At 36.7% G+C, this 15,418-nt stretch overlaps 1 protein-coding gene across 1 annotated transcript; it reads left to right on the top strand.

Annotated features, from left to right (window-relative positions):
* The first annotated feature begins 11,455 nt into the window (after positions 1-11,455).
* LOC143404096 (vomeronasal type-1 receptor 90-like) lies at positions 11,456-12,388 on the top strand. Its single transcript, XM_076862425.1, has one exon. It carries the CDS (start codon positions 11,456-11,458, stop codon positions 12,386-12,388), a length of 933 nt encoding a protein of 310 aa, XP_076718540.1.
* The last annotated feature ends 3,030 nt before the right edge of the window (positions 12,389-15,418 follow it).

Below are 15,418 nucleotides of genomic sequence, written 5' to 3'. Positions count from 1 at the left end.
ATCTTTTTTCCTGGAGAGAAATGGAACTTTCAACAGAATCTAATGAAAACACAATGACAAAAATATGTAACTTCTGCAATGTAAAAATTCACGATGGACCTGGGGGAAGACTACACACTGCAGAATAAGTCTCCAAGATACCTCAAAACAAGTTAAAAGGTATCAAAACTCAGAGAGAGTGATAATAAAATGTTTAAAAGTGAAAAGTACATAAGTGGCCTATTAATTATTCCAAAATGTCAGTCATTAAAACCACAGAAAGGAACCAAAATCAGGGAATACTAGGAGAAAATAATGGACAAATTTACCAAACCTGATGATGTGAATCTGAAGAAGTCTATTTAGAACAAAGAAAACAATGTCTTAGTGCATTACTGTGAAATTGGGGGAAAACACTAAGGAATCAGTTTATCCAGAATAAAAATAAAATAGCCACATGGTATTGATTGATGCAATGCTAACTGGGTAAGTAAGATGAATGATAGCAACACTGCAGATACTGGTAGTATTTGTAAAATAGGTGGTTATCTGGAAGTGGGCTAGGATTTATTATAAATATATATTTCAAATTCCTGGGAAACTAGTAAAATAAGTTGAAAAAACTGTATTTGCACCAGGTGCAGTGGCACATGCCTGTAATCCCAATGACTCTAGAGGCTGAGGCAAAAGGATCACAATGTGGAGGCCAGCCTCAGCAACTTAGTGAGGGCCTAAGTAACTTGTTGAGATCCTGTGTCAAAATTAAAAAAAAAAAATCTTAAAACGGCTAGAGATGTGGTATAGTGATAAAGGGGCCCAGGGTTTAATCTCTGGTACAAAAAATAATCCAAAAATATTTGATGAAAAATGACACATGCAATAGTGTAAATGGCTCAACTAGATTACATAAGGCAGGGAAAGTATGGAATACCAAACCAATAAAATGAAAATAGCATATGTAGAAAATATTAATTCAAGTGTTTATAAGAATTTTAGAGATATAGGTTTATGTTTTCTTTGTGTGTATGTGTGTGGTATTGGGGATTGATGACCCCTGATTTTATGCATGCGAGGTAAGTTCTCCAACACTGAGCTACATTCGCAGCCCGACCAATGTTTCCCTAAAAATATTAAAATTTAGAGGCTTCCATAAGGTGTTGAAAAATGAGACCAAACTGACTATCTGTTGTTTATGATAAAATTACTTTAAATATAATAACACCTTGATCAAAAGTAAAGGGGTGGATAGGCCCATAAAATGTTCACATTAATCAAAAGAGTGGAAGTACCTATATTAATTTCAAGAAAACATATTTTTGAGCAAGGGAATTATCAGGGACCTAGGGCTCATCACATAATGACAAAGGGGTCATTCCTCAAAAGTTATAAATATACAAGAGTGAAAAATGGATAAAACTGTAATGAGAAACAGTATGATGTATATCATAACTGGAGATTTCAACACCCATTCATTGGGAATGAATAGATTCAGCAGGCAGAAAATAAGTAAAGACACAGTTACATTCACCAGTGCCACCAATCAACTGGATCTAATTGACATTTACACACTACTTCTTCAAACAAGGTCAGGACACACATTCAAGTTTGCAAGAAACATCCAGCAAGACAGACCACATCCTAAAAGACTAGGTCATGAAACGAAACGTGCCTTACCCAAAACTTTAAACAAATCATAATGTGATACTCACTCTAGGACCCTAATTTACTTAAGATAGAAAGCAGGGAGATAATGGGCAACTCCCCCAAACACTTGGGGAGTTTATACTTCTGAATAAGTCACAAAGCAACACAAATAAAGAAAGAATGTTAACTGAAAGAAAATGGAAAAGTAATCTATCAAAATTGTGATATGCAGTAAAATCAGTAACTGAGTAAATTTTTGGAACTCAATGTATATTTTGGAAAACAAAATCTAAACTCAATTATCTAAACCCCTACTTTAGGAAATCAGAAGATGAAAAGCAAATTAAATCCAAAGTAAGCAACAGAAAAAGAATGATACAAATTAAAACAAAATTGAAAAACATTGCAATCAGAATATTAATGGAGAAAACCAAGAAGCCAAAACCTGGTTCTTGGACCACCTTTGCTGACCTGTGTGAGAGCCCTGGCCCAGGTAGCCTGGATTCACCCAGCCGCCAACAGGTAGAACCACGCCAGAGCTCAGGTCCAAGCCGAGGACCACCTCCTCCAACCTGTGGGGGAATCCAGGACCAGGTTAAGTACAGGTCCACACCTTGATCCACCTGGGATCCCAGGCCTAACCTACCTCCATCTGGGGACGTGGCCCTCAACACACAGTAGCCACCACCTTGTGACGAAAGACAGGGCCTAAGAGCAGCTGCATCAGAACAGGCATCCAAAGCCAGTGTAAAGCCCGCCCTTTCAGCCCCATCTCTGTAAGAGTTTGAATTCATCTTGGGACACCCATTGCTCTCTTGAGTTACCTCCACTGTTGCCACCACCAACTTTAGTTGCAACAGCATCCATCATGAGACACCACCAGAGTCTGGAAGCCCAACACCAAGGTGAGGTACAGATAATCTGCAAGGATCCTCACTGCAGGAAAGGAAGACACATAGACAACATGAAAAAAACAAGAAAACAAAGTGCACCAAACAAACCAGGATGCTATGATAACAAAATCCAAGGACAGCACAATCAATGAAATGTCAGAGAAGGAGTTCATAATACACATAATTAAAGTGATGGATGAATTTCAGAATGACCTAATTTTTAGAGCAAATACAGGAAAAAAATTGATCACTCCAACAAAGAGATAAGGGAGCAAATACAGGTAGCAAAAGGTTACTTCAAGAAAGAGATAGAGATTCTGTAAAGAAAAAAGAAACTCAGAAATCCTTGAAATGAAGGAAACAGTAAACCAAATAAAAACTCCATAGAAAGTATCACCAACATACTAGATCATTTGGAAGACAGAACATCAGATAATAAAGACAAAGTATAAAATCTGGAAAATTATATACTTCACCACACAGTGAAGATCTTAATAAATCATGAACAGAACATCCAAGAATTATGGGATAGCATCAAAAGACCAAATATAAGAGTTTTGGGGATAGAGGAAGGAACAGAATTTCAAACCAGAGGAATGCACAATCTCTTCAATGAGATAATATCAGAAAATTTCTAAAACATGAAGGATGAATTGGAAAACCAAATACAAGAGGCTTACAGGATACCAAATGTAAAAAAATTGAAACAGATCTATACCAAGGTACATTATAATAAAAATGCCTAGCATACAGAATAAGAACAAACTCTTAAAGGCCATGAGAGAGGAATCAGATCACATATAGAGGGAGATAAATATGGATCTCAACAGGTTTTTCAACCCAGACCCTCAAAGCCAGGAGATTGTGGAACAACATATACAAAGCTCTGTAAAAAGAAGGATGCCAACCAAGACTCTTACATTCAGCAAAATTAAGCTTCAGATTTGATGATGAAATTAAAAAAAAAAAACTTTCATGATGAACAAAAGTTAAAAGAATTCACAGTGAGAAAGCCCACACTAAAGAGCATGCTCAGTAAAATATTCCAGGTGGAGGAAATGAAAAACAACAATGAAAATTAGCAAAGGCAGAAACACATTAAAGTAAAGGTAAGTCAAAGAGAAACCAAGTCAAGTTAAAAAACAAAAACAAACCAAAATGTCCAGGAATACAAATCATATAATAATAATAACCCTAAATGTAAATGGTCTAAACTCATCAATTAAAATACATAGACTGTGTCTGGGGTTCTGGCTCAGTGCCTAGCATATGTGAAGCTCTGGTTTGGATTCTCAGCACCACATATAAATAAATAAAATAAAGGTCTATTGACAACTAAAAAAAATTTTACAAAGACATAGACTGACAGATTGGATTTAAAAATCCCAACAATATGTTGCCTTCAAGATATTCATCACAAAGGAAAAGAAATCCACAGATTTAAGCTGAAAGGGTTGATAAAAGCACACCACTCGCATGCACCATGTAAATAAGCAGGGTTTTTCCATCCTCATATCAGAAAAGTGGACTTCAAACCAAAGCTAGTGAAAAGAGATAAAGAAGGAGATTTCATACCGCTTAAGGAATTCATACTTCAACCAGACTTAACAATCATAAATATCTATGCTTCAAAAAATGGGGTATCTATGTCAAACAAACCCTCTCAAATACAAGAACAAAAAAGACCACATCACAATAACCCTGGGTGACTTTTATACATCTCTCTTGCCACTGGATAGATCTTCCCAACAAAAACTAAACAAAGAAACTATAGAAGTCAATAATTCAATCAATATGTTGACTTACAGACATATATAAAATATTCCCTCCATCAACAAGCAAACACACACTTTCTTCTCAACAGCACATGGATCCTTCCCAAAAATAGACCATATGTTATGCCACAAAGCAAATAGTATCAAATACAAAAAAAAAAAGAAAGAAAAACAAAAAAACCTAGAGATACTACCCTGGATTTTATCAGATCATAAAAATGGAACAAAATTAGAAATCAAATGTAAAATAAAAATAGTACATTCTCTAACACCTGGAGAGTAAATAATTCACTATTGAATGACCAATGGATGACAAAAGAAATCAGAGATATAATTTTAAAAAATACTTAGAAATGAGAATAGTGATACAACATATAAAAATTTCTAGGACACTATGAAGGCAGTTCTAAAAGAAAAGTTTATTGCATTGAGCTCATTCATTAAAAGAATAGAAAATAGCCAAATAAAATATAAGATTGTATTTCAAAGCCCTAGGAAAAAAAAGAACAAATGTACACCAACAGCAGTAGGAGGCAAAATAATTAAAATCAGAGTTGAAATCAATAAAATTGAAACAAAAGAAAAATTCAACAAATTGAAAAACAAAATGTTTGTGAAAAAATTAACCAAATTGAGAAACCCTTAGCCAAGCTAACAAAGAGAGAAAAAACTCAAATTACTAAAAGTTGTGATGAAAAAAATATATATCATGACAGACTGATGGAACAAGGACTTAAGCATTAGAACAGAGACCCTGTGCCTAACAGAAAACGAAGGCACACAGAACCAACAGTACCCAGAAACAGGGGGCTCTATGTGGGAACAAACAAGGGGGAAAGAGCCCATCATCACACATTGTAGGGCGAGGACCCTCAGAGCCACTGGGAAACCCTGACGGGTGCCAAGAATCCATCACCCCAAAATAGAAGCATGGTCAATTGTGGAATGGTTTGAACTCATGTGACCTCAGGATCAGAATGAGTGTAACTGGGCTTGTCAATATGATGGGGACATGAACCCAATCAAGATCTCTCTCCTGAAGTGTCCAGGGAACTTAGAGTAAAGTTTGGGGCCCAGCTCTCCCAGGACTGTTGTTATCCACCAGAGAAGAAAGTAAAACTATGAGACAGGGGACATGTTCCACTGGGGAAGCCACAGTTCTGTGTTCTCCAGTGGGATCTTGTCACCTTTGCAGACATTAAAATTACATCCCCAAAGAGACAGGACTTAAAGACATCCTTTCCTAAAACCTCACATCTCTTTCGGCGCTTCTCAACTTCTCTGAGTCCTTCCCTGCCTCCGCCATCTGGGTAAGTGTCTCTGTGTCCTCAGATGCAGAATTAGTGTTTGGGTGGCCCTAGAAAAGCTGTGGGAGGAGGGAATCTGTGCCTTTAGTGAAGTGTCTGGTAGCTGCAGGAGACATCAGCTCAACAGCCTTACTGAGCCCAGAGGACTGTGTTCTCATGGTGCAATGAGGATATTCTCTTCTAAGAATGTTTGCTTCTTCAATTTAGATACTCCTAAAGTTACTCAATTTCTCATAGAGAATATTAATTAATTTTAATTTTTCCATTTATTTTTGTAATTTAGTGATATCTAGTGACAACTTATATATTCTAGAGTCTTTATATATTATTTACTGGTATATATATATATATCAGGAAAGCCATAAGTTTTAATTGGACATTTTATTATCTATACCTTTGCTTCTGTCATGTGCATAAACAAATAGAGCATCAGCAAGTGACTTTCAAAGTTTGAATCATTTTAATTTTTAAAATCTTTAGAAGGAAATGAGCTATTATGTTCAAAATCTCATTTCGTAGAAGGAAAACTCACACTAGTATTAAATATCTACTTAAACATTTTCAGTATGTCTTTGCATTCAATTTAATTTCACAAATTAAAAATTCCCCGATGCTGTACTCTATCAGTTAGGAAAGGGCAATGATGATAAGTTTTGAATATACATTAAATATTTTAAAAAATCAAATGAACATGCTGGTTGTTTCCCATTACTGGCTCCAAAACACCCAGGAATATAATTCAGAATAGTTTGGAGGAAGAATAATTGTGTTCATGAGTCCTTTATGATTTGGTCACTAAAGAGGAATACCTTTTGCAATTTCTGTTAGATTGGAAACATTTGAATCTAATTTTGTTTAGAGGAACATTTAGGTCAGTCAAATCCCACCCTACCATGATAACAGTACCTACATTTTAGATTTTTTTCCAAAACTCACTTTTTCATATCTGTAGCATGAGTAGCTAAATGTCAACCTATATCATTTTCTTGTTACTAAAACTCAAAGGGTAAAATCAGACAGGAAACCAAAGCTGTAGAGCAGGAAAGCAGGACTTGAATCTTCCATCACTACATCAATTTGGGAGAAGGTCTCTCCTGCAGGACTGCTTGGGTTTTCTAGTAGTGACAGACAGCTTGGGGTCTGTGAAGAAGCACCTCTGGGGATTATTGTTTCTTTAGTTTAAAAGAACACTTTCACTTCTAGTGGCTTTTCTCATGTGAAAGTTAAAATGGGGTAATATAAACCCCATAGCTCTAATTGTGAATCCCAGGCTGTCCTTTTACAACACTGACAATTCACAAGTAAACTGATAATTCTCATATCTGTTTCTCACAAAGAGCTGACATTCATTTTCCAAAACCTTGTGCAGGGTTTTGCTCATCATGTTGCTAGAGTCTCTGTATCTCACAGCAGATGTGCTCACAGGACTAACATCTGCTGGGCAATGGTTTTGCCCTCCCTGAGGTGCCAGTCATCTCTCCTTGTGCTCTTCATAGATTTCCAGCACAAGAAGTGCCACAAGGTAGAAAGTGCTGCCTACATTGACCTCAGCTCCAAACCCAACTGCTTAAAGCAGGACTAATCTCACCTGCTTCATCCCCTTTTTTCCATTTTTACCTTAATGAATAGAAGGGAGGATGGGGAAGATTGCAACAATGAAGTGGAACTGTGTGATCATGAAAATTCATGCAATCTTTAGAGGTGAGTAAGTAAAAGGATTCCTCTGTCATCTCACCCCTGAGAGAGAGGCAGGATGATGCTCACACTGCAGAGGAGAGAACAGATGTGTGCTCCCTTCACTCTTTCACCTGGAATTGGAATGTCCTAAGAAGGCAAACTTGCAGTGAGTTTTGCAAAGGGGTATTCTCCTCCTGTAATTCTCTCACTTCTGTCCTGACCTCCAGCTCATATCCACTGCCTGAGCAGGTCTCACTAGTTTCAGGGAACATGTATGATGATGTATGTATCATGAGCCACCCATGGTATTGTTGACTACACATTGTCTAACAGGACTGTTTCCATAATCTAGATGTTAAAGGGAGTCTTCACCATGAGGGTCCCCAAGTCTTTACTATGAGCACTAACAAGTGAAAGTTCTGTAATTTGTAGGCATTTCTTTTTTTAAAATGTGTAATGTGCTCTAGTCATCTACTTACTTAGATTTTCCTTCCTCTTACCAGATGTGGATTCATCAAGGGTGACCTATTTCAGAAATTCAAGTTATAGTCACTGTGATTTATACATCCTTCCCCAGAGAATGTCGAGTCTGGGGGCAGCTTGATTTCTCAAATGCATAAAGTACAATATTAGTGCTGATACAAGAGGGCATCAAGATACCAAATTGGCAGCATCAACCTTAAGACCCTTATTGATGAGGGGTTCTCCAATCACCCCAATGATGGCAAAAAGCTTGTGTTCTGTCCCCTGATCACCTAAGGTATGCTGTGCCAGGTGTGATTGAGATGGACCAGAGAAGGGAAGGTTGGTGCCACAGGATTTTCCTTAGCTCCCCTTTATGAATGGTTCTCATTCCCCAGGATGCTTTCCCACAACAATGGTTCATCAGCATGGACAATACTATAGAACATTCTTTACATTACAACTGTGATATACTTACATCATTTTAATCATATAGACTTGATGTGCAGCATTTGCTGATATGATTGTGGTTCAAAACTGGAGACGGCAGGATGACTAGAAAAGCATTTTTCTGGGGTTTCTCTGGGCACTACATGGAGAGAGAATAATTGTGCTTAGGATTACAGCAAATTGTGTCCCTTGAATTCATGCAGACATCAGGAAAGAGTCTAAGCTTTCCTGTTACTAATACAAAAATTCACTTTCAGAAAACAAGTTTCCACTGGCTTTAAGGCAATGAACAAAAAAATCCATGCATTTTTGAGTATTATTGCAAACTCATGGCACTATACACTCCTGCTTTTCATTATTTGTGTTTGGAGGACTGCAGATTTCTCAGTAACACTGAACTTAAAGTCAGTCAATGGCATTGAGACACAGGTGATTAAAACATTTTATTCAATGAGTGTTTTCATGCTTGTTTTTTACAAGGTTCAAATGTTTAAATAATTTTTAAGCAGATCCTGTATGTCACATAATGCGATTTTTTTGTTTTGTTTTATAATACACTCTTTTATTGTTGTTGAAAGAAGGCAAATTTTATTTTTTTCTGTACCAGTAATTGAACTCACATTAATGTTAAACACTGAGCCACACCCCAATCATTTTTTTTATCTTGAGGCAGGGTCTCACTTAGTTGCTTAAGGCCTTGCTAAGCTACTGTGGATGGGTTTTAACTTGGAAATCTCCTGTCTCAGACTACTCTCCCTGGCCTAAAACATTTTAAAAGTTATTTATCACATGCTAATGTAAATATATTTAAACTTATACCATAAAAATACCCGTAAATATTTGACTTGTATGAAATCAATTTACAAGAATGAGCATATGCCATTTGTATATCTATTGATGTCATAAAATAAAACAATGTAGGACTGATGATCAAATGTAATTCAGAAAAGCTTGGAAACATATGGACATTTTATTTGTATATTCTAATCTTTCTTCTGGACTTATTATGAGAACAACCCCAAAACACTGAATGAGTGAATGCAGAAAATTTTGTCACTTTACCTGATCATTACTTGGGGAAAATATTTTCCTTTATTAATGGTAGCAGAGAGGTTTCATTTTCCACGAATATTGCATGCTGAAACTCATGCATTGAACCTATAAAAGGTTGATCACACAGAAGCTGTGAAGAGAAAAGCTTCCTAGATCTATGATTAGAAAATGAGATAGATGGTGGTTGTGGAGTGCCAAAAAGAATTAAGAGAGAAAAGTGGCCCAGGACTTGTAGCACAATAGGGTGATTATAGTCCTTAATAGTCACATATAAAACTTACAGTATCCAGAGAAGTGTTTGCAAGTTTCCAACATAAAAATGAGAACTTTGGGGAAGATGGAAATTGACACACTTTGATCCCAAAGCACTATATACATATGTTGAATTATAATACTGGGCCCCATATCCAAGTACAAAGGGTATATTCCAATTAAAAATTAAAACAAACAAGACCATGCCAGTTTTAACCAATTATGCACATAACCTTGGATTTATACATGGCATCCTACGTTCATGAATGTTTACCTTTTGTTGTTTCTTAGTATTTTTCTTTTCTTAGTACTGGGAATTGAACTCAGGTGAATTTAGCCACTAAGCAACATCTCCAGCCATATTTTTTATTTTATTTAGAGATAGGGTCCTACTGATTTGCTTAGCACCTCACCACTGTTTAGGCTGGCTTTGAACTTAAAATTGTCCTTTCTCAGCTTCTCAAGCTGCTGGATTTAGAGTCATGCCCCCCTTCACCCATGTTTAGTATATTGACTTACACATTAACATGTTCTAAAGAATCATGAAATGATTTAGCCTCACATGCATAGTTTTCTAATGATATTTAGTTTTTAAAATATGACTGGAAATGATTTGAAATATATACCTACAATTTCAGACACTTGAAATAAAATACAAACATGCCTTGTATAGGAAATATTCCATTGGCAGATCAACATCAAATTTTCTGTCTCAAGTTTATGCTTGGCCTCTGAACTGAAATTTCTTTATTCTAGGAGATGACAAATTGGACTCTTTTGAAGTTCCTTCTTTCAGACTAAGTTCAACTTCTTGTACTTTAATGAAAACTTTACAATGGAATGACTCAGAATCACTTTCACTGTGACTTTAATTACCACCCTGATTCCAGATGACTGAGTAGAAAAATTAGAATATATTTCTAATAATAATTGATAACTGGACATGGAACACTTAGGACAATTATTCTGGTGATAATAATAATATGTATATAAGACATATAGGTACACTGGTGTTTCAAAAACAGTCTTAAAATATCATCAAAGAATTTTCTACAGATAGTGATAAAATGTTCCAAAATTATGGAACTCTTTTGAGGCAGCAACAGAGGTAGTTATTATTAAAAAAAAAAAAACTGAAATGTCCTTCCAGTCACCTGTGAGTAATCACATAATTAAAAATAATGGTCAATATTTCTTAATGTCATTATATGTCAAAAACACTTCCACATTTGGTACTTCACCCTTTTGCACACACAATAGCTCTTGAATTCAGGTAATATGCCTGCCCATATTTATAGGTGAGATGATAAGAGTTAAGCATCACAGACTGCTCAAGATCACACTTGAAATAAATGGTAGATTTTAAATTCATATTCAAACAACATGTCTTACAGTGTGTAGTTGTTAATGTTGGCTTGGTTAATGTATTAAAGATATTAGGTCTGGTAATAAACCAGACTAAAGATAAAACTCCAATAAAATAACCAGGCATACAACTACTCCATCAAGATTCATTTCTTGAGAGAGTTGGAATTCTCTATTATTATGCAAGCCTCCCATTTAAATGCATCAATAATTGTACAATTTTCAATATGGACTTGAGGCTGAATTGAGAAGATAAAGATAGAAACCAATTAAGGCACTATGCCAAAAACTTCAAGATGATATTATAAACTAGAAATATTTTCAGTAGCACATTATAATTCTGAATGCACAGGAAGGATGACAGCCCCCAAAATCATTACACAATCCAGACATGATTTGGTAATAACAGGAAAATGGCACCCGGAGAGTATCAGAGAGACTTGAATGCTGAAGTGAGAAAAGAGTGTGTTGGGGTGAATCCACACATGTCCTGATGGTAACAGGAGAGGCTGAGGTTAATGGGTGTTATGCTATTCAAAATAAAGTCTTTTCTTCATTTTCTCCTAAGATATATACTATGTGATTCATTGCTCAAAAGATGAAAATCTCCAACAAACTCTATGATTATATTGGCATAAGAAATGCATTTTTCTCCGAAGTTGGCCTTGGGATCTCAGCCAACTCCATCCTCCTTCTCTTCCACATCTTCACATTCCTCCTCCAGCACAGGCTCAAGCCCACTGACCTGATCATTGGTCTCTTGGCCCTAGTCCACATAGGGATGATGACAATTTTGGGGTACATAGCTACAGATGTTGCTCTTTCTCAGGATTTTTGGGATGACATCAAGTGTAAATCGGTCATCTACGTGCACAGGTTTCTGAGGGGCTTCTCCATTTGTGCCACCTGCCTGCTGAGTGTCCTCCAGGCCATCACCCTCAGCCCCAGAAGCTCCTGCTTGGCCAAGTTCAAACATAAATCCCCACAGCAGACCCTGTGTGCCCTTGTTTTCCTGTGGGCTTTCTACATGTCCTTCAGTGCTCACTTCTCCTTGTCCTCTAATGCCATTCCCAATGTGACCTCAAATGTCATTGTGTTTATTACTGAACCCTGCAAAATTGTTCAAATGAGTTACTTCTTCAGGCATTTATTTTCTGTATTAGGTGTATTCCGGGATGTCTTTCTCATAGGGTTAATGGCCCTCTCGAGTGGGTACATGGTGGCCCTGCTGTGCAGGCATAGGAGGCACATCCAGCACCTCCACAACACCAGGCTTTCTTCAAAGGCATCCCCCGTGCAGAGGGCCACCTGGACCATCCTGCTGCTCATGAGTTTATTTGTGTTCATGTACTGTTTGGACAACATCTTCTCCTCCTCAAGAACTACGGGGAACAATGACCCAGTTTATTATTATATCCATATGATGGTGGCCAATGGCTATGCCACAACCAGTCCTATGCTGCTGATCTGCACTGAAAAACAGATCATTAACTTTTTGAAATCTTTGTGGGTGAAGATAGCACATACTTAACTAGTGATGATAGATAAGTTTTCCTAATATGCCAATAAACTGGCTTATGAACAGTAAATTATAGCCTAGAATAGATGCCCTCTGGAGGAAGTTAATATGGAGAAATGCATGTTTGGTTAAATCTGTTACTTTAAAACAAGTGAATAACAAATTTATAGAAATGTCAATTCTTTACTTTTTGAGTTAACACAAGGGCCCAACATATCTGCTTGGTGTCAGCAAGTGATTGTTATGAAGTGGGACCTTCCTGGCCTGGGTGAGTCATTGAAAATACATTGACAGTGTACAGCAGGTCTTAATAAGTGCTTAAGTGAGCTGTATTCTTCCCAATAAATATTGACATATTTATTGTCACAAATAATCCCTGATTCATCAATTGTCCTCTTATTGATCTTTTAAAAAGTACTGAATGTAAGGACTCAAGTTACCGTATGTACACTAGTGCTCAAAGTAGCATTATTAATGGTAGCCCACCATTATTAATGGTAGTCAGAAATGCCGCAATGCCCAAAAGCATATGAATATAAAAGCAAAACATGTCCTTGGCATACCATGGAATATTATTCAGCTGGAAACAAAAATAAATAAATTCTTGAGGGAATAAATCTGATCTACACTCTTAGAAAGGATCCAAATATTCAACCAGAGAATGGGAACAAAATTGTTTTAGGTTGCAACCCAGATATGTATAATATGTCAAAATACGACCAACTGTCTTGTAAATGCAAAACAAACAAATAAAACAAAGATGTTGGAATAAAAAAAAAAAGGATAAAGTCATAAATTTCTTGTTACGTGCATCTTACCATAACAAAAAGTGGCCCATGACTTTCTTTATGTTAAGAGAAACATGCCTGGTTCTGAAGGACAAGCAGCACATGTTCCCACTCTTTTGTAGAAAGCAGTAAGTAAATATACTAGAACAGAATGGAATGGTGGTCAGCATGGAATGGGAAGAGCAGGCAAAGGACACATGGAATGAGTTCAGTGAGGGGCACCAAAAACAGGATGGAGGAATCACTTTAGGTGCTTCTCTGACCCAGTAGCGGAACTATTATTTAAAACAACCTAAATTGTGTTTTAAAATGAAATTCCCAATATTAAAAACCATTATCAGCTGAAAAGATGAAAATCCTTATTACTATGATCTTATTACTACAATTTATATACATGTACTCACTTACCATAATGTACTCCATAAAAATATATGTGTAAAAATATGTTTTTAAAATGAGGTTTCCAGTAACCTTATAAACTACTGTGAAAAAAATTCTCTAAAATAAAAAGAATTTTACATGCTGTGATTCTAAAAATGCCAAAATATAATTTTTAGAATATTCTAACACTTTTGTGGCATTTTAGTGAATCAGATCCAAAACTTTACCTTTCTTAATCTTTTTAGTTGTATATGGAGACATTTTCTTTATTTCAATTATTTACTTTTATGTAGTGCTGAGGATCAAACTCAGTGCCTCACATGTGCTAGGCAAATTCTCTACCACTGAGCCATAACAACAGTCCACAAATCTTTTTTCATTTGTTTATTTGTTTTGGCCAAGGATTGAACCCAGCAGTGACTAACCACTGAGCCACATCCCCAGGCATTTTTATTTTTTATTTTGAAACAAGTTTCTTAGTACCTTGCAAAACTAGACTGGCCTCAAACTTGTAGTTCTCTTGCCTCAACCTCCCAAGTAGCTGGGATTACAGGTATGCACCACCTTGAAATTTATCCGAAGATAGAGGAGGAGCTCTTGCAGTGTTATATTTTACTGTCTCATATTGTCATTACTCCTATCTGGTAATTTTGGCTTTAAAATTATGACCTAAGAAGCAACTGAAAATTGAGGACTGGTTCAGGTAACTTGTGAAAATGCTGCACATGTGTATCTTCTAAATAATAAAATATTCAAAATGCACAATAACTAATGCCTTAGTTAACAAACATCTCCAACAAATTAAAATGATGGTCTCCTGTGTCACAGGACTTGCAGAAAATGACAAATGGAGAAGAAGAAATGAAACATGAAAAGACTCTTCACAAAATAAGCTCTAGAGACAGCAGGAAGGTGTCTGAAAAGATGCTCAACAACACATGTCTCTGGAAAAATAAAATAAAACTATAAGATCCCAATAAGCACTCAGAATGGCACACACTCACACAAAACAATAGTAACAAATACTGCTTGGTGGCATAGTACAGGAAGGACCTTTGATTGTTGCTGGGATGCCACATACAGTCTCTGGGCAGGAGTGTTGTGGTTTTCTTTTTCCATAATAAAGTTGCCTTATGATCCATGAATCACACTTCGAAATTTTACCCACATTATTTGTAAACTGATGCCCACCGGAATGGTGTATGTTACTGAAGGCTGCACCTTGTCCCTCATGCCAATTGAACAAGAATGGCATGGTTTTGACAAAAAGGAAAAGCAGGTACATTATTGCTTTGCTATCAATGAAGAAGCATAGGGGGCTCCAGTCCCAGAGGATGTGATTCTGCTCATCACAGGGAACAGAGTTTGTTTTTGTTGTTGTTGTTTTTTTTTGGGGGGGGGGGCGGTATTGGGAACTGGACTCAGGGGCCCTTGATCACTGAGCCCCATCCCTAGCCTTGTTTTATATTTTATTTAGAGACAAGGTCTCACTGAGTTGCATAGGACCTCACTTTGTCTGAGGCTGACTTTGAACTCTTGATCCTCCTGCCTCAGCCTCCTGAGACAAGGGGATTACAGGCATGAGCCACTGTGCCCAGCAGGGCAAGGTTTTTTAAAAAGCCTTTCAAAGGCTGCCTGTCAAGAAGTCCCTCTATAGGAATTTAATTCACTTGTTAATTTGGGAGACAACAGTTCCTTAGGTCTTTTGGTGCTATCCCTGAAGTCTAATTCCTTGGTTCCTATGGTAGGTGTGTGCTCAAAGGTTTCTGGTCTAGGATAGGTAAAGATGATCTTATTCCCCCTTAACAGGTTGTGGAGGATGAAAGGAAAAAGAGAAAAAGAAAACCTGTCTATTTTAATAGAAGCATCATTG

This window comes from Callospermophilus lateralis, chromosome 7 (assembly GCF_048772815.1).
Source record: "Callospermophilus lateralis isolate mCalLat2 chromosome 7, mCalLat2.hap1, whole genome shotgun sequence".
In the NCBI taxonomy this organism is placed as follows: Eukaryota; Metazoa; Chordata; class Mammalia; order Rodentia; family Sciuridae; genus Callospermophilus; species Callospermophilus lateralis.
This window is presented reverse-complemented; position numbering and strand designations above follow the sequence as displayed.